General features: G+C 27.2%; 1 protein-coding gene across 1 annotated transcript in view; it reads left to right on the plus strand.

Annotated features, from left to right (window-relative positions):
* The window catches only part of LOC110283358 (neuromedin-U receptor 2-like), a 68,619-nt gene extending 48,651 nt beyond the window's left edge, over positions 1 to 19,968 (plus strand). The window contains exons 4-6 of the mRNA XM_071180326.1: positions 5,702 to 6,198; positions 18,491 to 18,641; positions 19,883 to 19,968. Of these exons, the coding sequence (XP_071036427.1) occupies positions 5,702 to 6,198; positions 18,491 to 18,641; positions 19,883 to 19,968 (734 nt within the window). The remainder of the gene's footprint in view (positions 1 to 5,701; positions 6,199 to 18,490; positions 18,642 to 19,882) is intronic.
* Positions 19,969 to 22,488: the final 2,520 nt, after the last annotated feature.

Raw genomic sequence — 22,488 nt, forward strand, 5'->3', positions numbered from 1 at the left:
CCTTCATTCATAAAATCTAACATAATTTTACAGAATACACATATCCATCTTTCATAGGGTGACTTATTTAAAAATCAGAGCCTGCATACAGGAATAGAAAACCGTTTATAGGTTTTATTCTTCATTCATACAACCTTACATAATTTTAAAGTATACACGTATCACCTGCATTCATTTGGGGTGGTTCTTTACGAACCAGAGCCCATTCCACTTATACAAAAATAAAAATAATTAAATAAATAAATAAATAAATAAACTGTTTATTATACTGGACAATTAAAATTAAATTAATTTTAAGAGGCTACAAATATTAAAAAGTAACTAAAAAATATTTAACTAATCCAGTATAAAAGGTCATACATCCAAACTATTCCGTCCAGTGGCTTTAGGAATAGTTTATCATAGTTAGTTCCTACCTTGAAAAAATCAGAGCTTATTCTTAAAACAGAAAAATTAAATAAAAATTAAAAATTAATGTACCAAGTTTTTTAAGATTTTTTTAAAATAGAAATTAAGAAATGAACTAGGAAAATGGCTATTAATTAAATCGTTTTTATATATATCAGTATCTAATAAAAACTCGTTATAGTTAGAATTATTCCTGTAAAATCTATGAATTTGATTGGCAATAATATTAGAAAAAACCTTATTGGCTAAGTTAGAGTTGAAATCTATGCATTTTTTAACTGGAAATTTAAATTCATTTCTTTTGTCAAAAAGTTTAAATGTAATATTTTTATCTGCATTAATATTAAGAGTCAAATCTAAAAAATTTGCTGAAGAATTACTATTATTTGTTTTATTAAGAATTAATTCATTTGGATAAATATGTTTTGCTAGAATATCGAAATCATTAAAATTAATAACTAATAGATCATCAATGAATCTGAGAAAGAGAGAATCAATTGGAAGATTAACATGTGATTTTACAAATCTATATTCTTGTAGAAAAAGAAAAATATTGCAGATGTTAGTACTGAAATTATTTCCCATGGGAATACCATTAATTTGTTGAAAAAGGTGGTCATTGAAAAGAATATAATTGTTGTTAAGGTTAATATGTACTAGAAAGTTCCAGTTATCTTCATTAATAATATCACTGAGATTAAACATGCTATGAATTTGAAGAAGGTCATCATGAATTTTATTAGTTGGAAGGGAAGTATAGAGGTTTTCGAAATCAAAACAGTGAATTGAATCTACATTTTTTAAAGTTTTTAGTGTATTTAAAACCTGAATGCTATTTTTAATATTCCAATTTAAATAGTTATTATTTTTAGTAAGTTTATTAATTTTGTTATAAACTTTTTTAAGAATGTTCTCAAAGTAAATACCGATTTTTTTCATGTTACTATTAACGCCACTTGCAATAAACCTGAATTTGGTTGGAGTCTTATGGAATTTTGGATTGGCAAAAAGAAAAGGAAAATTGTTAATATTATTTGGTTTAATTTTAAGTCTTTTATAGATAGCATTAATTTTATTAATAATAATATCACTGTTGGTGTTAAGTTTTTTGTAGGTAATATTGCTATTAAGTTCATTGGAAAGAAGTTGTTTGTAAAAAAATTTTCAAATAATTGCAAAATTATTACTAGCTTTATCAACAGTGGTTATACAAAATTTATTTTGAATATTTTTAATATCTTGTCTTAAAACAGAGTTAAAAATTAAATCCTTTTGAAAAACTAATTTGTCCCTTTTAATATTGATTTTAAAATCTTTAATGATATTCTCTCTCCATTCAAAGAAACCTTCAATTGGGAAATTATGTTTGTAAGATAATTTTAAAATAAAATCATCGAGATTTTTAATAAAAATGGAAATAACTTTGTTTTTTGAAGTTGGAAAAGATGGTCTAAATTTTGAACCTAAAGACATAAATTTTTTAATATTATCGTTGTCAATAATATCTAAATCCCCTGTAATAACGTGTTTATGGAAGTTATCAAAAAAAGGAGTATCTTTAAATTCATCACAATTACATACATAGTTTAAATTATCTGTAGCTAAATTTCTATAATTACAGATTAAATTTTTTAGACTCTTAGTGTATCTAAAAGTTGTTTTACAATTAAGTTGGAAAGGAAGAAGGTTTTTATTTTTACCTATAATTGCATTTATGTTATGATTATTAAATATTTTATTGGTAAAATCTAAAACAAAATAATCTGGTTTGGGTAAATCCTTGTGCTTATAATTATTTTTAAACCTATATCTAGCTAGATCTTCAACTAAGTTTAAAAAATTAGAAAAATATTGTTTTGAATTAATTTTTACTTGATCTAACTTTAAAAAATTTAAAAGTTTGTTGTGAAAATTAAGTTTAACCCCTAGAATTTTAGTTTTAATAGACTTAATAGCATTAGGTTGATCATAGCAGTTAATGCAATCATTAACAAAATCTTTTAAGTTATATTTAATTTCATTTTTACTGTTACCTCTTTTTCCTCTATTATTATTATTGTAATTTTTAAAAAGTTTGAAAATATTATAAATACACTCATTATTATCAAAAGATTTAAAATTGAAGTTAGTATTTAGACCGTAAGGAAAAATAGATTCTTTAATGATCATATATTTATTTTCAACCTCAAGACGTTTTTTAGGGTTTTTAACGAAATTCAGAACCTCTATTGAAATATTTTTAAACCCGTGTTCAGAAAAATTTTTAATTTCAAGGCTATTGTTATTATTACAGTTAAACTTGTTTGTTAAAGACCTATGTAAATGAATTCTTTTGTGAAGGGGTTGGGAGGTTTGTCCTATATATATTTCATCACAAATTAAACATTTATTCTTATAAATACAGTTGGTAGCCTTTCAAAGAGGGAAATTTAAAGAAGAATTAGCACTGACGAGCGATTTGCAGGTTAATCATCGATTATCCTTACATTTAAATTTATCATTGGAATTATTAGCAATTTGATTAAACTGAAGCAGGGTGCTAACCTGAACATAAAAATATTTCATTGTCATTTTAGAGCTTATACACTTTTCAGAAAACTATTGCTTGCACCATTCTTGAACAATAACTTGCAAGATAAGTCCCATCATAATAATTTTACCATCAATAATGAAATAAGTAACTAAAGGAATTGTTTTTATAAAATACACAAATTTTTTCAACAAAAAATAGCAATATTAATTTCCGTCCTAATATATCTTAGCATTTTGTAAAGCAACATTATAAACGCTGCAAAGAAAAAAATTTTGAAATAGCGAGCTTGTTTTTTAATTTTCCGAATTTTTTTTAGATATTTGACTGTTATTATCCGATAATTACCGGTCTAATTGAAATTATTTCATCGTATTTTACTTCTTCGGGGAAACAGTTTTAAAAAATGAACTAATAAATCTTAACAGTGAAATCTGAATTAAAACGGAAATAAAGTTTGGTCAGATTTTACTCGATAATGTGATTTGCATAAGGCAAAGACAATAACAGCATAACGATATAACTTTTTTATTGTCATCTAGTAGTAACAAAAAGGATTTCGTATAAAGAAATTTTTTTTAAATCATTGCATTATTTTAAAAAAAAGAATTAATTATTTCTTATGAATAATAAAATTTAAATGTTGGGTGTATTTTAAAAAAGGTGTATTTTAATCAAAATGTAAAACAATTCTGTCTGAATTGTTAGTTAAAAGCAATTTAATAATAAAACTATGTATACAAATGTAATGATGGAGCCGTAGTTTTTTATTGTTGCCGGTACACTTTTATTGGCCAGAAAATCAAATGATAAAATCCAGTTTTCCCACATTAATTTGCATATTTTGTAATGAGAATAAAATTAATAAAAGTAATAAAGGTATTGTTTAAGTGGAATATATTTTTGTGTCCAAAATTTAAAGGTATTATCTTGTAATATTTATTTTTCTTGTTTTACTCTGCTATTAGTATGTTTTTGATATTGAATGTTTTCTAAATTAAGAGTTTTAAACTAAAGGCGTTGTTTCTCTATTATAACGTAATTCTATGATATTGCTTGTGAAAAATTGCGGATCAAATTATGATAAAAAGTATTGGTACCTTGAGTGCATTATTCATAAAATCCACTTTACGGTACTTGCATTTTTAAGAATTTTGTGCTAAAAAGTTTACTAATATAAATTTAATTGCAGTGATTTTATAGTAAATATTACTGTTTTAAAATTATGGTATATCAAATATTCTATTCCAAAAAATATTTCGGACGCAATGGATTTTGCGGTAAAATTTACCAACACCTGGAGTGCCGAGACTTTTTACCGTAATTTCATTCAGAATTTTTTACAGTGCACTGAGCTCCATATTAAGTTAAACTTATTTAAATCTGAGTCTAAACTAGTTAACTGTTTCTCGATTATTTTGTTTTTGGTGTAAATTGCGTTAATAGACTATTATCAATTACCGCTAAAGAAATTAGTTAAATGATTTAGAACTTAACAATCAGTTACAGGCATAATGTGACGCATGTGAAAATTATATTAAATATATCAGCCTGTTTAGAACGCAAAAATATTAAATTACGATAGTGAACTCGCCAAATTCTTTGTAACAATATCCCTTTAATTTTAAATGTTACTTTAAAAATTGATACTGAAGCGAAATTATTTATGTTTTCTGTTAGATCTTAATAGAATCATAAGAGAAATGGAATCATACAAGATCTTTCATACTTATTACCGATCGAATTTTTCTCAAAATAAATAATTAATTTTAATTTAGAGAAATGAACATTGGGCTTGGAAAGTGGGGGCTCAAGCGTAAGCAAAAATATTCTTCATAGTACATATAATTTCAACTTTTGTAAAAAAAGAAAAAAAAATGTTTTATGCTACAATTATTGTGCGAAGCAATTATCAGAGTTTATGAGCCTCAACGAACAGTGGACTTAGCCTATTAATAAATTGAACAAAATTTAAGTATTTATGATCAATTACGACACTAAAATGCAAATTTGGCACCTATGGTTAATTCTGTGTGAATGCCTATTTTTCCTTTCAAACTGAAGAAATTAGAACAACGTATTGCAATTGTAGTACAGGGTGTCCCAAAACGACCGCATAAACTCTGCACGGCTAGATTCCTCGTTGGGAGAACATAAAAACTGTCCAAAGAAGCGTTCCATTACGATCCATAGTTTACGAGAAAAATACGAAAAACAAAGTATGACGTTACTGTCGGTGCAAGAGAAAACACTTTATTGAACATATCAACAACAGTATACTATGCACAATTTAAAGCAGAATATGTGCGGCGAACGTTTAAATATTATCATCTTGAAAGATATGCAAATACTGTTGTTGATATGTCGAATAAAGTGTTTTTTTCTTGCACCGGCAGTGACGTCATACCTTGTTTTTCGTATTTTTTTCGCAAACTATGGATCGTACAAGAACGCTTCTTTGGACAGTTTTTATGTACTCCCAACGAGGAATCTATCTGTGCAGAGTATATGCGGTCGTTTTGGGACACCCTGTTTATTGCAACGTATCCAACTATTTATATCTGTCAGGATATTACTTATTGCTAAATTAACCTGATGCTAAGTATATGACATCTCACTGATTGATTTAAAACTCATTGATTTAAAAAAAAACTATGCAATTTTCCCGCAAGTGTAGCATTTTTTTCCTGAATTCACCTATTGTCTAAAATATAATCTATGCATCTTATTTTTACAACCTAACCAACATGGACATTTTTTCAGGATGTTTTTATTACTTTAATTCGACCATCAATCCTCTGCTCTACAGTGTTATGTCCAATCGTTTTCGAGTTGCTTTTCGAGAAAAAATATGCGCAGGAAATCCTTGCACTTGCTTCTGGTGTTGCTTTTGCTGCTGTTGGAAATTGTTGCAATCAAGGAGCCTCCAACCATCTAGTTCTGCTTCATCTTCCAATCGCATACCTCACGCCAATGCAGCTGTTCCTACTCCAGAACCCCTTCTCCAAACTCGCTTGAACACCAACACACGAGACAAAGTTGCCCCTGATGTTAAAAATCTCTCAAAATACATGGGATTATCCTATTCGGACGAAGCCAATCACAACAATGGGGAAATGTCCCGTCGCAGATTCAGCTCCGATCCAAACTTTTCAATGCGTTTGCAATTTAATCAGTACAAAGATTTATCTGATGGAAGTGTGTACCATTTAGCCAAAGAGAAACTGAGTCCTGAATTTGGAAACTGTGACGGAGAATGCGTGAGTTGCACAAGTTGCAATAGCGTTTTTTCCACCAAACACAAAGTGATGCGCTATACCCCGCTTCCAGTTTGGAATGAAAGCACATTTGTTGGTCAATCTAAAAAGATATATTTCCAAGAAGAGTCACGCGTATAAATTCAACTGTTAAAGTTAATTTACAAGTTTTATTAAGCAGTGCTCTAAGTGTTGTACTTAAATGTGTTTTTTTTCAAGTGAAAATAGTGTTCTAACAGTGTGTCGTGCGTTACGTGTTATTACTGGTGCTCCAATGAATGAAAATATTATATTCTGAGTGGTGTGAAAATATGTTCTAAGTGCTATGTCCTTGAAAGAAAATGGTATGTTCTAAGTGAAAATCCCTGAGTGAAAATAGTATAATCTGAGTAGTATATACCTGAGTGAAAATGGTGCGCTCTTGGTGGAAGTAAGGAGTTCCCAATTTTGAGTGCTATTTAAAACATTTCGGTCTCAATGTTTCCAGGTTATAATGTTAAATATTCTAACCCAGAAAACAATGACAGCTTATTTACAAATGTCAGATTTTTGCAAACCTTCAAATCCTGACTGGGGCATGCAAATCTTTTTAGTTTTGAATGTATATGCATACATCAATAAATAAATAAAGGAGAATAATTCTAAAAATACACGCATTTTGCAGAAATTTGAAATTTTAGATATATATTTCCCCGTTTTTCAAGTGTTAAGCAACTAAATGTTAACTTCAGATTTTAATGGTGGTAGTTGTTCTATAATTCATTTATACTGTCACTTATATTGCACTTTTTGCTTGGTAAAATGATATTAAGGAGCCAGCTGAACTTCTTATTCTAAAAAGTAAGAATAACAATATCATGATTCCATTAAAAATTTGTTTTCCATAATGATATTGTGAGAAACGAGTTGCTAATGTTAAAAAATAATTACAAAGGTAATGAATTTGAGTTATAATAAGAGAAAATCATAAAAGTAACATAAATTAGTAATTATTTTGTCTCATTCGTAACTATACAAATTATTTATGCAGATAACTTAATTTTGACACAAATCCAACAAGACTTGTGCGGTGTTGTGAAAAGTTTAAATAATTCAGCATGATTAAACTCGAATAACCATGTTTTTTTATATGAAGCTCATATCTCATCAACTTCTTTCAAGGTTTCAATTAAGAAAAAAAACTTAATGCTATTGAAAGATATAGTAAAAATTTTATTTATTTACTTAATTTTTTAAGTAACACCATATTGATATTTTTTTAAACTTACTATGATTTAAAATAAATGTTCTTGAAAACAATATTTTATACTCTCGCCATCTATACCTATTGATCTATACCTATTTATTAAATTTAAAAAACTTATGAATCTAATTAAAAAATATTAAAGAATTTATGATAAATGTGCAAAATTTTATAAACATAATGAGTAATTAAAATGCTTTAAATATAGTAATAAAATTTTATAAAATTAAATAAAAAAGTTACACGTTCACTAGCTTCTGTATGAAACTCAAAAATTTCCATGAAAAGTTTCAGAAATTTAATAAAAAAAGACAATTAACAACTTATTTAACAACATTTGAATATAAATTTTGAAAAAAAAAACTTAAATTTATTATTTGCATTTATATATAAAGTAGAACCTTTTTACAACAGATCATTGGGAGTCGGGGCGTTAGTAATGAAAGTATAAGCTTCACAATTTCGTGACCAACGGCATGATTGATGCAATGTTGTCAGTTTTTTTTTCCAGACAAGTTGTCAAGATAGACGTCTTGCCACCTCTGAAGATCAAACAATAAACCGTATGATACTTCAAAAGAGTTCATTCTTTAATTACATTTTCAAATACGTATTTGTAGAAACGCAGAACTGAAAGAAACAGTTTTGTAATAATTAAACTTTAAACGTTAAAAATAATTAAATATCCTAAATTGCGCTTCGTGAAAAATTTGAAAGTGTTTTATTTAAATATATTAAATTTCAAACCAGTTTCAATATAGTTAAAATGGATGCTGACAACAATTAAATTACAATAAATATTTGCTTTTTAAAGTATAAGAAAATAGAAAGGAAGGGTATTGTAAAGTAACAAACCCTTTCAAATGTTCAATATATTTCTGGTAACGTTTAAAATAAATAGTAAAAAAATAGTAGTAGTAATAAATAGTAGCAAAAAAATAAAATATTTTAACTTTCATTACTAATAAGAGCGTCACCAAGCAAAACAATATTTGCTTCAGTTTTCTCACAACTACTGATTAATCACTTTCAGAAATAAAACCCTCCCTTTTGATGATTTAGCAATCCATGAGCTGTATTTCGTTTAATTTTTAGAATGAATTCGCCTCAAAATCACGTATTTTCTAAAGAAACGCGTTGTTAACTAGAATGAAGACTAGACTAGTATGACTAGAGTAAGACTAGACTGATGGAAAAAGCCCACCGGTTGTAAGGTGTTCAAAAAAACTGGCCTCGTGCTAGGAAGATCCCGGATTCGAATCTTGCTTCGGGCATGGGTGTAATTTATACCTCTGTTCTATACATCCTTATTGTGTTGTTGGGACTACATTAATTCACCCATATATTGTCCACAAAAAGGTGATTAGTTGAAAATTTATTACGGTAACCACAATACTTTTTTTAAAAAAAATTTACGAAATTCGCTTCCTTGAAGGAAGCTACGATAATTATGTTGTTGCTTTGGTGAAATTTTTGCTTAGAGCAAATATCAGAAAACGATTTCATCANTACTATGATTTAAAATAAATGTTCTTGAAAGCAATATTTTATACTCTCGCCATTCAAATTGATCTATGCCTATTTAGTAAATTTAAAAAGCTTATGAATCAAGTTAAAAAATATTAAAGAATTTATGATAAATGTGCAAAATTTTATAAACGTAAGAAGTAATCAAAATGTTATAAATATACTAGTAAAATTTTATACAATTAAATGAGAAAGTTACACGTTCACTAGCTTCTGTATGAAACTCAAAAATTTCCATGAAAAGTTTTAGAAATTTAATAAAAAAGACAATTAACGTTTCTAAACTTATTTAACAATATCTGAATATAAATTTTGAAAAAAAAACATTTAATTGATTATTTGCATTTATATATAAAGTAGAGCCTTTTCACAACAGATCATTATGAGTCAGGGCGTTAGTAATGAAAGTATAAGCTTCATAATTTCGTGACCAACGGCATGATTGATGCAATGTTGTCAGTTTTTTTCTAGAGACGTTGTCAAGATAGACGTCTTACCACCACTGAAGATCAAACAATAAACCGTTTTATACTTCAAAAGAGTATATTCCCTAATTACAGTTACTAATTACGTATTTGTAGAAACGCAAAACTGAAAAGAAAATGCTTTGTAATAATTAAATTTTAAACGTTAAAAATAATTAAATTTCCAAAATTGTGAGTCGTAGAAAATTTGAAAGTGTTTCATCTAAATATATTAAATTTCAAACTAGTTTCAATATAGTTAAAACGGATCCTGACAACAATTAAATTACAATAAATATTTGCTTTTTAAAGTATAAGAAAATAGAAAGGAAGGGTATTATGAAGGAACTAACTCTTTAAAATGTTCAATATAATTTTTGGTAAAAAAAAAATATTTTAACTTTCATAACTAATAAGAGCGTCACTAAACAAAAAAATATTTGTTTCAGTTTTCTCACTAACTACTGCTTAATCACTTTCAGAAATAAAACCCTCCCTTTTGATGATTTAGCAATCCATGAGCTGTATTTCGTTTAATTTTTAGAATGAATTCGCCTCAAAATCACGTATTTTCTAAAGAAACGTGTTGTTATCTAGAATGAAGACTAGACTAGTATGACTAGAGTAAGACTAGACTGATGGAAAAAGCCCACCGGTTGTAAGGTGTTCAAAAAAACTGGCCTCGTGCTAGGAAGATCCCGGATTCGAATCTTGCTTCGGGCATGGGTGTAATTTATACCTCTGTTCTATACATCCTTATTGTGTTGTTGGGACTACATTAATTCACCCATATATTGTCCACAAAAAGGTGATTAGTTGAAAATTTATTACGGTAACCACAATACTTTTTTTAAAAAAAATTTACGAAATTCGCTTCCTTGAAGGAAGCTACGATAATTATGTTGTTGCTTTGGTGAAATTTTTGCTTAGAGCAAATATCAGAAAACGATTTCATCAAAGCGAAGAAAGTTTTATGACATTTAAATATCCGTTAATAATATAAATTACAGTGATCTTCCTTTATTTTTTTTTATACTTAATCTTTTTTAAATTTTTAATTTTAAGAGCTTTTTTGATTAACGCTCGCATTATTTTAGAGGCGGGTTTTATTTAAATGTAAGCGATTTTTTTTTTTGTTACTTCATTTCTTAAATGTCTTTAATTTTTTTCTTGCTTTTAACATACGTAGCTTTTCAACAATTTATGTGAGACAACAAATAAGGATATGTAACGAAGTTTTAGGCCAATTAGTTACAATTTTAATATTTTGAAGGGAAAACCTTAAATGCACAAATAAGCTTGAGCGTAGAGACAACATAAGTTGCGAAAATGCTGACAAAAACTTATCTTCTCCAAATAAACAAACTGATATAAATTCGGGACTTTTAATATTGGGAAGAAGTAATCACAATAAGGAAACTGGAAAATAGGATTAAAATAAATTATCCAGAAGTGTAAAAAAAAAATTGAGTCCGCAATTTTATTTCTACGAATAGGATCTTTTTATCTTCAAATTAACACCAAAATTTCCTCAGTATGAGATGACTTCACACTTTTCATTCAAATATCCACAGAACAGCAAAACAATCATAAATTTGCTGGCATGAATATAAATTACGATAAAAAGAAATCATGGAACAAAAATATTCTTATCATTTATGGGCAAGTCTCCATCACAAATTTTGGAAATAAAAATAATGTGCTGTAGGAATAATAAATTATATAAAATCCACAAAATAACATCTGAATCTGCTATAATAACTTCTCATCTTATTGCCAGATTTGCAATGTTATCAGATTTGCCAGATTAAGAAAAGGGCAGCTTATCTATGAAAAAATTTAACTAGAATCCCCTCCCGTCAGCGATAGTTTAAATTCCAGAATCGAGCACAAAATTCCACACTTTAAAAAAGAGTTTCTCAAAAATGTAACATCATGACAAATTGAAACATATCAAATATGACTAAATTCAAACTTTTTCAGTTTATAATCATCAAATATTCGAAAACAAAGCCTAATTAGATAAAAGCTTACTGCACTTACCTTTGTTCCAAATTTATATCACGTAAAAAGAATATCTTTAGATAGGAAATCAACTACTTCCTTTGCCTATTCCTATTTTTTTTAAATGTACTTAGCCGAAATTTTTATTTACAAACTAAAGTGAATGCTCAGAGCTGTTTCAATTTCGAGCACGTCACTATACTCAATAATAAGTATATGCTGCTTTTATAATTGACTATATTTGTTTCGGAGCTATTTCGACGCATTTTTGTTCAACTTTGAGAAACCCTTTTATTTACAGAGTGTATTTAAAAAAAAACACACACCCTTTAATGTTTGGATTTTTCGTGTATTTAAAATCGGTGTGACTTATCGGGATCTTTAAAATATGGTTTTAACTGTCTAACCAGTGAACCGATCAAATGTTTACGCTCTGTAATGTTTTTTTAAAGATCTTCCGCACATTGAAAATGTAATAAAGTTGGTGACAGTAATGTGACGTACAACGCAGGTCTACAATATTTTTTTTTGTGTTTGTTGCTGTAAATTCTAACACTTGTAACGTTGATTTCAAACACACAAAGAATTTTTCTTTCATCGGTTTTTTGAAGATTCTTTATTACATAATATATAACTTTATTACATAATATATAACTTTATTACATAATATTTAGCATTATCATTCCTATCTGAGAAAATACTTCTTTTGTCTGATATTTAAAACTCATTTTGACTATATTTATTACTCAATTATATAAGTTATTTATGGCACCATTCTAATTTAAAAAGTATTAGCTTAATTACGCTAAACGCATTCACACAGCTGATGAATTTTGAAGAATTGTAGTGATATCTAAAAAATAGCAATAGCTTGTAGTAAAAGTTTTATTTCTTCACTTGAAATCAGTATTTATAGCAATTAGTTAAAAATTCCTTGGTAACAAGCATAGCTTTTTGCGGGACTGTAAAAAATATGTAATTTTCAATTTAGTTTTGCTGAAACTTTGAAAAAAGACAGATGTNAACGGAAATCCGCTAATCCGCTGAAGAATCACATCCCTGAACTTGTAACGTTGATTTCAAACACACAAAGAATTTTTCTTTCATCGTTTTTTTGAAGATTCTTTATTACATAATATATAACTTTATAACATAATATTTAGCATTCTCATTCCTATCTGAGAAAATACTTCTTTTGTCTAATATTTAGAACTCATTTTGACTATATTTATTACTCAATTATATAAGTCATTTATGACACCATTCTAATTTAAGAAGTATTAGCTTAATTACGCTAAATGCATTCACACAGCTGATGAATTTTGAAGAATTGTAGTGATATCTAAAAAATAGCAATATCTTGTAGTAAAAGTTTTATTTTTTCACTTGAAAAAAGTATTTATAGCAATCAGTTAAAAATTCCTTGGTAACAAGCATAGCTTTTTGCGGGACTGTAAAAAATATGCAATTTGCAATTTAGTTTTGCTGAAACTTTAAAAAAAGACAGATGTTGGATTAAAGATAAATAAGCTCTAAAAATAAAATATAAGGCTCTAAAGATCGAAAATATCAGGAAACATCTTTAATCTTATTTTAAATTAAGCACAACTTATTCGAAAAAAGTTCCAATATTTCTGGCAATAACGTTTTAAATACAAAATAATAAAATTTCCTTTATAAGCTTTTACACAATAAGATTTTTACAATCTTATTACAAGCTCATCTTACTCAAAATTCATGCAAACACTCTTGGCGAGAAATATGACATTTCCTCGAGACTGGTAAAATTACGTATTTTGACATTGAACAGCGCTGAATTTTTAAAAGACGAAAAATCAGTTAAAATGTAAAAACAAAATTATTAGGTTCTAAAAATAGAAAATTAACAAAATAAAAAAATTTTGTATTGGAAATTGCTCATCGTATTCAAGACCGATTCAGAATTTTTGGAACTGGAAAACTTCCATAATTTGCAAATTTGCTACGCTGAAATTCTATATAGTAGAACAGTTTGAGAAAACAGTTTACAATAATCTAGATAAGATATAAACTTCAAAGTAATCAAGTATTTTTCTAAGACAAAACAAAAAAAAAGTATCCCCATTGAATCTAACATCATCATAGCTAATATTTACATGAGTAATATGTCACTGTAATTTTAATACAGTAAAAATTCTTTCATAATAATGCATGAGTACTAGTTATGAGCAAAATATTTTTCAAATAAAATTTTTTTTCCTTATTTATTGATTAATAAAACATTATATCAATAAATAGTGAGTTTACGTTGTAAGGTTCAGACTTCTTTATAGAAATTTAGAAAGTATTTAAAAGTTATGGGATTTTAGCTGGCTTCGTAAAAATATTTATACGCATAATAAAATCTATAACAGTTTAAGGAAAAAATTAAAACTTCAATATCTTACTATATAAAACCTTAATTTTGTTTAAAATGAGTGATAAACTACTTTGAAATAATCTGTGATATTTAAACATTTTAAAATTTTTATTTAGAATAGATTAGAGCCAGGAATTTCTGTAAATTCTTCATCCGACAGACACCGTAAAAAAATCCGGATCAAACTACGATAAAGTACCAGTACTTTGAGAGCATTATAAGTACATTCTATTTTAATGCAAAATTCATTTTTACCGTAAAATATTTATCAATAATTTTTACAGTCATATTCATTTAATTAGAGTAATTTAGTGAATTTACCATAACTATTACTGTAAAAATTACAGCATATCAAATTTTTTTTGATTCGCAACATGTCCTCGTAGCAAGGAATTTTACGGTAAAAAGTACCGGTACCCTGAGTGCCGGTACTTTTGTCTGTAAATTGATCCAGATTTTTTTATAGTATACATTTTACCATACTTTTGATATTCTTGTGATAAATGATATTCTATAAGTATACTGTTGGCTGTTTCATCTACTTTTTTTTTTAATTTTTCATGTTCATGAAAAATGATACAGTGTGAAATTTCTGTGTACAAATCATGTTAAGCTCTCTTAGATGTCTTCTTAAAATGGTGTAACAAGTCATGTTTGTCTATTTTAAAGAATTATGTTCATCTCATAATGGTGTACTAAAACTTCACAATAAATATGAAATGTGCTTTTTCAGTATCCTTTATATACCAAAAATTAATTTAATTAAGTTCAGCTTAAAACTTTTTATGAATGAAGTGAAATCAATTTTATAAAAAAATGCTGAAATCTGTTACAATATAAAAGAGTATTGATAGTCCTAATTACTTTAATTTCATCGAGTAAGAAATTTTAATGTTTTAAAAAATTATTTATTACAACCATTTACACAAATGTTTTTTTCTTCGTAACGTTTACTAATTCTGCAATCAGACATAGGGGACGCTACTAACAAACAATTTTGTTTACTGGGAAGTTTTCAACGCTCGATAATATCCTTACTGCACTATATAAACGACGACAATAAACAATGTTGTACGATTAATGAAATCTATGTATGTTTTGGTAGTATCAAAATATAGTAATAACTTTCTCATTATCTATTATTCATTTTGATATTGTGTTGTGTTTCATTGATGAGAAAAAACTTTTTTATCTATATATTAGACATATTAAGCAAATAAGGAAAAGGAACTGAAATCTTTTGTTAAGGAAAAAAGTATAACTTGTATTACTTATATATATATATATATATATATATATATATATATATATATATATATATATATATATATATATATATATATATATATATATATATATATATATATATATATATATATATATATATATATATATATATATATATATATATATATATATATATATATATATATATATATATATNGTAAAAGTGCACATGAAAAGTTGCGCTCCTTGGTTATATGTTAGGGAAAATCTTGCAAAGTAAAATCCGTAAAATGTCTTAATTTAGGGAAAGAGGGAAATCTTAGTAGTTGCTATTGGTTTATGAAATAGATCGAACGTTTCCCACACAGAGCAAAGGGATAAATGTCCTGCTCTTAATTAAATGCATACTTGAGCCAAAAATAGATTTAAGAACAGGATGTGGCTTTTAAAAGTGTGAGAAAGTATTTCGTTTAGAATAATTAATTAGGATGAAGTTTTATAAAAGAAACTAACATAAAAAGATTAATTGAAGCTTTTTATGTTACATATATATATAATTATTATGAAATTTTAGAAATAATTTTAGAAAACTTAGAGAATAATTACTGTAAAAATTTGGTAACTGTATTAAAGTTCCGTAATTTTATCCTCACACCATAAAGCACGGCTGAATGGTTTAACTGACGTACGTTTTTTTCAGTGCAATTATGCTTTTTTTTGTTGTTTCTTTTACCAGAAATACCTTTACCATACAAACCATACATTTTACCGGAAATAGTTTCACCGTGTTACTACAGGCATTCAAATGTTTTTTTGCTCAAATCCTACAAAACATTTATTCAAATATTTTAAAAACAATCAAAGTCAAACTAGTTTTCCTGACAGAACTGTTATTACACTTATTACTGAGAAAATATTGTTTTTTAACAGAAGAGTGATCAAGAGTTTTAAAGTATAATACATATCTGCAACAGGTTAGCGAATTTCCAATACCGATTTAAGCCTTTAAATTCCCCTCTCGCAATTTTTCAATGATATTAAATATCTTTTAATCAAATGAAAAATTGATTTAGGCGATGTTAAAATTTAAAAAAATCTAATCTTATATTTTTTTAAATTTGTTCATACATATTAAAACTTTAATAACATTTTGAGATTCCAATCCGTAGGGAAATTATCAAAGCATAAAATTTTCTGAAATTACAAAAAAAGGGATTCTTGCAATTTTTTAAATTAAAACCAAACAAATTAATTATAAAATATACTAGATCTTTTTCTTAAATTATTAATATCGGTCATTTTGTAATTAACCGAAGACTTGATACATGACGGTATTGTAAAATTTAAAATAAATGATTAATTAAAAATTAATGCATTTAGATATTAATTTTATTAATTAAATTAACATTTTTTTGCTCAATAACGATGAAAATAAAACATTAAAATGACATATACGTTGATTTCAGCTCATTTAAAACTAATTTATAATGAAATATGTTGTCAAGCTAAAATTTATATTAAAATTTTAATGCCACTTTATATTGATGCATATTAATTTTGAATGGATACTTATGTCTTATAAGAATAAAATTTCTTCATTACTTTTTAGTAAATATTTTAAATTTAAATTAAGAACTCCAAAACATTGGAAAAGGAAAAATTGAAATGCCACCAAGCTTTATAATATTGATGTAGAATAATTTTAGTAGAAACCAAATTTTTTTTAAACTAATTTTCTTTATATTTTATAACAGTCTATATTTTTAATTTAAATTAGGATCTCTAAAATACTGAAATGAGTAAAATAAAACAAATGCACTCAACCATACATTCATAATAATGTGGTAGATTAATTTTTAATAGATACTTATATTAAAGCGACAGTCTGTCTAGACATGTGTTCACTAATAACTAGAGAACGGAGTGAACATTGGTAATCGTAATTTGGAAATAGAATCGGCTGTTCAACAACGCCGATAAAATAAAAAATAAAAATCTTAAATCCTGGGTCTAAATTTTAAGGAAAGAAAAAATTTTAACAGCAAAAAGTATTTCATGGATACTAAAAAAGTTAAATAGAACTAATAGGCAATCAAAAGTCCATTGTAATTATCAATTAAACGGGTCATTTGAATTTAAAGACTGTTTTTATTTTTTCAACTTAAATATTAATTTACTTGGTTGTGCTGTCGTAGTTCTGGAACAGCGGCATTAAGTCTAATTAATTTTTGGAAATTTATTTCTTTGCTTTCAAATGCATTGTTTACTGTTCTAGATCTTTGTATTCTTTTAACTTTAAGATATTTAAAACAATTAAATTTCGTTTCATTTTGACAAAACAAATCCCACAACTAAAATTCATTAACTCGGATAATTAATAATATCATATAAGTGCACAGTTTGACTTTACCACATTTGCTAATTCATTTTATTGTTCATCAAAAATGCCATTAAGATATTTAGCATGTTTGTTTTCTTTAAATGTTATCTTATATTGTATTAAACATTTTAATAAAAAATACACCACGATATACGAGCATGTAAGAAATTAAAATCCACTCTCACTTGAACAATATAAGTTTGTACCTACATATTTTCTTGACAATTTTAAATCTACTTATTTGAAAAGGTGAACTAGATAGTCGCTGGTAAAAGAAAAAAATGTCTTCTTTGAGCTTCTCCACATTCAGCATTTTTAAAACGTTTGTAACGTTTTAAACGTTTTAACACGGAACTTAAATACTATTGAAAGAACTGAAATATGTTTACCTTTTCTTTACGAAAACATAATTTTATTACATGTTTCCATTCGTAACATATTTTGCCTTTTTCGAAAACAAATACTCAGAAATATAAGAGAAATCAATACCCAAAAGTAAAAGTCTGACTAGAAGTCTATGAAGTCTAAAATCAAAAGTAGATAAAAATTCAAAATGTAAGGCTAAAAGTTGATTAGTAAAAATTAACGATGATATGCTCTATTGTTGGTTCATGACTGGAGCCAGTTGATCTAGCCCCAGATCAACTGGCTCCAGTCATGAACCAACAATAGAGCATGTCATCGTTAATTTTTACTAATCAACTTTTAGCCTTACATTTTGAATTTTTATCTACTTTTGATTTTAGACTTCATAGACTTCTAGTCAGACTTTTACTTTTAGACATTTACTATTTGGACTTTTAGCTTTCATTGATTTTAGTTTTGAGATTTTTTATCTCTTGTTTCCTTATTATTATAATCATTTAATTCTCGACATTTACACCGGCGCTATTGGGTTTCATTGCCTTTAACACATGTTTTTAATTGTCAAACTTTATTGTTAATCCACTTTTAACTGATCACCACCACTGTCATTTGGCGAAATTTTACTGTAACTTTAGTTTTTAGAGAAATTTTNATGAGATACTTGTTTTAGTGTTGATTGTAATTAGAAACATTTACGTTTACAACCAACACAGGATGCTTTGAGGAGGCAACTTGCTGATCGAAACTATCCTCCGACAAACAAGAACACCCTCATCCGTGCACTGACACAGGAATGGGATAAATTGCCTCAACAGCTGCTGAATAATGTTGTGCAAAGTATGATACGACATGTAGAATGTTGCATCACACTCCACGGTGGACATATCCCGTACTGACACCTGTCTTCAAGTTGCCTGCTAACATTTAGATGCATTGTTCCATTTTTCGTTACGCAGCATCAAGTGAACATTTTTTATCTTTCAGATGTTTCATAGCTTTTGGACTTTTCAGAACAATGAATATTCTTTATTCTAATGTCTGAACAGTGTGGCAACTATATTTTATCCTACTAGGCCTCATGTCTCGCTCAATGTTATGCTACATTACAATTTGTGATCCGTCCTTTGCAATTGTCCAGCAGTGTATATCGAAGTCGATGCAAAGATGGTTCCAAACCAGAAAATTAGAGGGTCAGATATTTCTTCTGTAGCCCTGCAGGCGATTAAAGACCATTCATAACTGCCATCTTCCTGATCACTAGTTACATGTCTATAAATAGTGCTCGATTTTAACTTTTCGTAAGGCGCTGGAACTGGAACCTTTTGTAAACAGTTTTAATTTATCCTCCCGGTTGGAAGTTTTGCAACTCATTTTTATAGAGAGTTACAATAAATTCTTGTAAAGATCGAACAACTTCACATTCGACGGGACTCTTCTTTAAGTTCAGATTTCTTTTCTGTCTTTATTTCCTCGCTACAAGCTCTTTCCTCAAATAAAGAGGTTAAGAACTCTAGTATCCTCAGAAGCAAGACATTGCTTAAGAACTGCCAAAAAATGTTGACTCAATGGATTCTCTTCTATAATAAGTTTCCTTACAGTGGATTCTGTAGCATTGTGGGGAAGGATGAGGTTGACCACCTTCCCAAGAAGAGGTTTCCTTTGGTTTCCCTAAAAATCTTCAGGGAACTTGGGATTCCATTCAGCTAAATTGTAAATTGCTAGGATTTCCAAATACATTCTCCGTGAAACAGTTTTGCGTTTTTGGAGTGACTAACCTTGTAATGTATTCATCTTTGACCGCATCTTAATCTGACTCACTTCGCACGGTTGCAGTTGCATTTCCCATCATTTTCATTTAAACAATGTTGACTATCTTACATGTTTTCTTTTTATGTCCGGCCAAGATATGAATGCTTTGCATTTGGACGAATATCCTGCATTATCTTCTATCACTAGTCAAGTGCATAAATATTGGTGAGCCAGTGGTCTAATGGCCAAACGACTAGCATTTGATTAAAGGTATGTAAGTTGATAACACGCAGAAGCGTGAACAGTATGAGATATTTCTACTCTTTCAGATAATTACGCTTTGGACAATATCCAAAGCATCGCTGCAGATATTGAAGTGTTATCTTCATCAGATACTCATTTGTTTTTACTCTGACTATTTTACAAAACAAGAATTTTTTCTCGTTATTTATATTTATAATTTAAAGATTAAGATGCTTACAAGAATTGAGTGGAGTGAAATTTAATGGATACGTTGGATTTCTGGTTACAGGAAACTGCTATGATTCTAACATGATTTTAAGATAGATGTTAGTTTGGAGCTCTAATAATCTTAACATTGAAGTTTTTACTTACTACTTACTATTATTTATTATTTGTGATTATTATTTATGATTATTATTTATTATTGTTCATTAGTATTATTTATTAGTATTATTAATTATTATTTATTATTTTTATTTATTGTTATTATTATTATTATAACTATTATTATTATTAATATTATTATAATTATTATTATTATTATTATTATTATTATTAATTATCTAAACAGGTCGTCATTCGTGCCATCATTTGAATATTTAGACAACGTTCTCCGAGCAAATATTCGTCAACAAGAACATTCATCATCATAATTCTTTGGCTGACAACCTAAAAATCAATAGCGTCACTCAAAAAATTAAAGTAATAAATTCAAATTATTGTTAAACAATTGAAAATAAGCAGTAAGCAATTTTTTATTTCATTAAACAACATAAAATACGGTGATTATTTTCATTGCATAAGAAGTTGCTCTAGTGAAATAATTTATTACTAATGCTTGATTAAACAAAACAAAAAACTGGAAAAGAGTAGGAATAAGGTACAATCTTGCACCGATTCTAATTATTAGAGCAAGCGCAGTTTGTATTATTTAATTATCATTTTTCGTAATGTTTTTACATTATATATAAGAATACTGGTTGTTAAAGTAAATATGCTATTTATTAAATTTCACTTGCATTACGGCCCCCCAAATGGATTGTTCTTCGAAGTAAAATTTAGAATTTTCTCTGAAGCTTTTAGAGAAAACACAGTTTCTTAGAAGCTTGGAAATGTTTATTAACCTTTAAATATAAAGTTACATCAAAAATATTATTTCAGTCTAAATCTTCCTGTAGACTGTCTTTACACTAACGTAAAAGGTAATGCATATTTCTGTGTAATAAGAGATTAATTCATTACAGTAAGAATTTAGCAATTGCATTCTTAATAATATAAATTTTCAAGAATGTAATTGTTGAATTCTAATTTCAGTTAAATAAGATTAATTATACTTAATTAATTTTTTTTCGAAAGAAAAATAATGGCAATATAAAATAAACAAACATTTACCGGAAAGATTTCTAAATTACATGAATGAAGTTTCGAATACTTCGGCTAATTAACTTGTCATTTTCAATACTAAAGTGCAAATAGATTAACGAAGTAGAAAGACATAATTGAATAGTTTATTAATTTTTGAAATATATAAACATTCCTAGCAAAATATTTTTATGTTCTTTTGTTTTAATATTTTTAGTATGTTTATAATTGTTGTTTTTTCAGTTGAAAAATAGGTCCAGCGAAATGCAACATGGCTTACAGCTGAACTCAACAAACTTCGTAAATGTATATTTTAAACAATCTTTATGACTGCTTTATGTAAACATAAGATTATATTATATGTTTTTATGAGTAAAATTGTGTAGAGATTCAATAGTACTTTTGAAAAAATTTAGGAAAAAATATGAACAGTATCTAGTGATGATATATTACCAAACCTTCAATTCAAAGCACGTAAAAATACTAGAATTCAAAATACGTATTGTTCTGAAACTTAAAATTCTGTAGCAAGAATTTCAAGAGAATGTTTTGAATAAATACTAAATAAACGCTTTTTTTTAAAAAAAATGTATTGAGTATGTTAAATGTTGAAAATAGAAAAATTGTGATTTTCAGTTTTTGGAGTTGCAAACAACTAGTTTTCTGACGATTTTTTACTGGCTGTTATGTAAGAATTAGGAAAAATTAGACTTTAGGAGAATAAAAAAAATTAGGGATTTTTTTGCATTATAGCAGTAACATCAGTAAAGATAAGTAGATAGTAGAAACGTAGAAAGATAAGTAGAATATACTACTACTTCTGTTTGTAATAGTCAAAAATTTAGTTTTTTACAGCTTGAATTTGTTTGCGAATATAACTTAAGACGGATTTTTCTGATTGTAAACCACATGATTTGGATTATCAAATTTAAGCACGTAAATTTTCCTGTAGTAATAGTTTAAATACATAGTTTTGAAAAATAAATATATTTTTTATGATCTAACCAGCAGTAAATGTGTAATAATTTCACTCCAAAAATATTTTATTTCTTAATTCTACAAAAAAGTTTAAAAAGAAAAAGTTTAAAATCTGTAGTAAATGGGAAATAATTTGACTCCGAAAATATATTATTTCTTAATTCTATAAACAAATTAAAAAAGAAAAAGTTTAAAATAATTTTTTGTCAGAGTTACGAAGATTTGACAAAGTGCAATTGTAAAAGGTGAAAAGAAAGAAAAAAGTACCGATTGTTGTGTTCTTAGACAATTATTTTATTTCCTCCCAAATAAATTTTCAAGTTTAATTACAAAGTTCATTGATAGATGGCGC

The sequence above is a fragment of the Parasteatoda tepidariorum genome, chromosome 4, assembly GCF_043381705.1.
Source record: "Parasteatoda tepidariorum isolate YZ-2023 chromosome 4, CAS_Ptep_4.0, whole genome shotgun sequence".
NCBI lineage: Eukaryota > Metazoa > Arthropoda > Arachnida > Araneae > Theridiidae > Parasteatoda > Parasteatoda tepidariorum.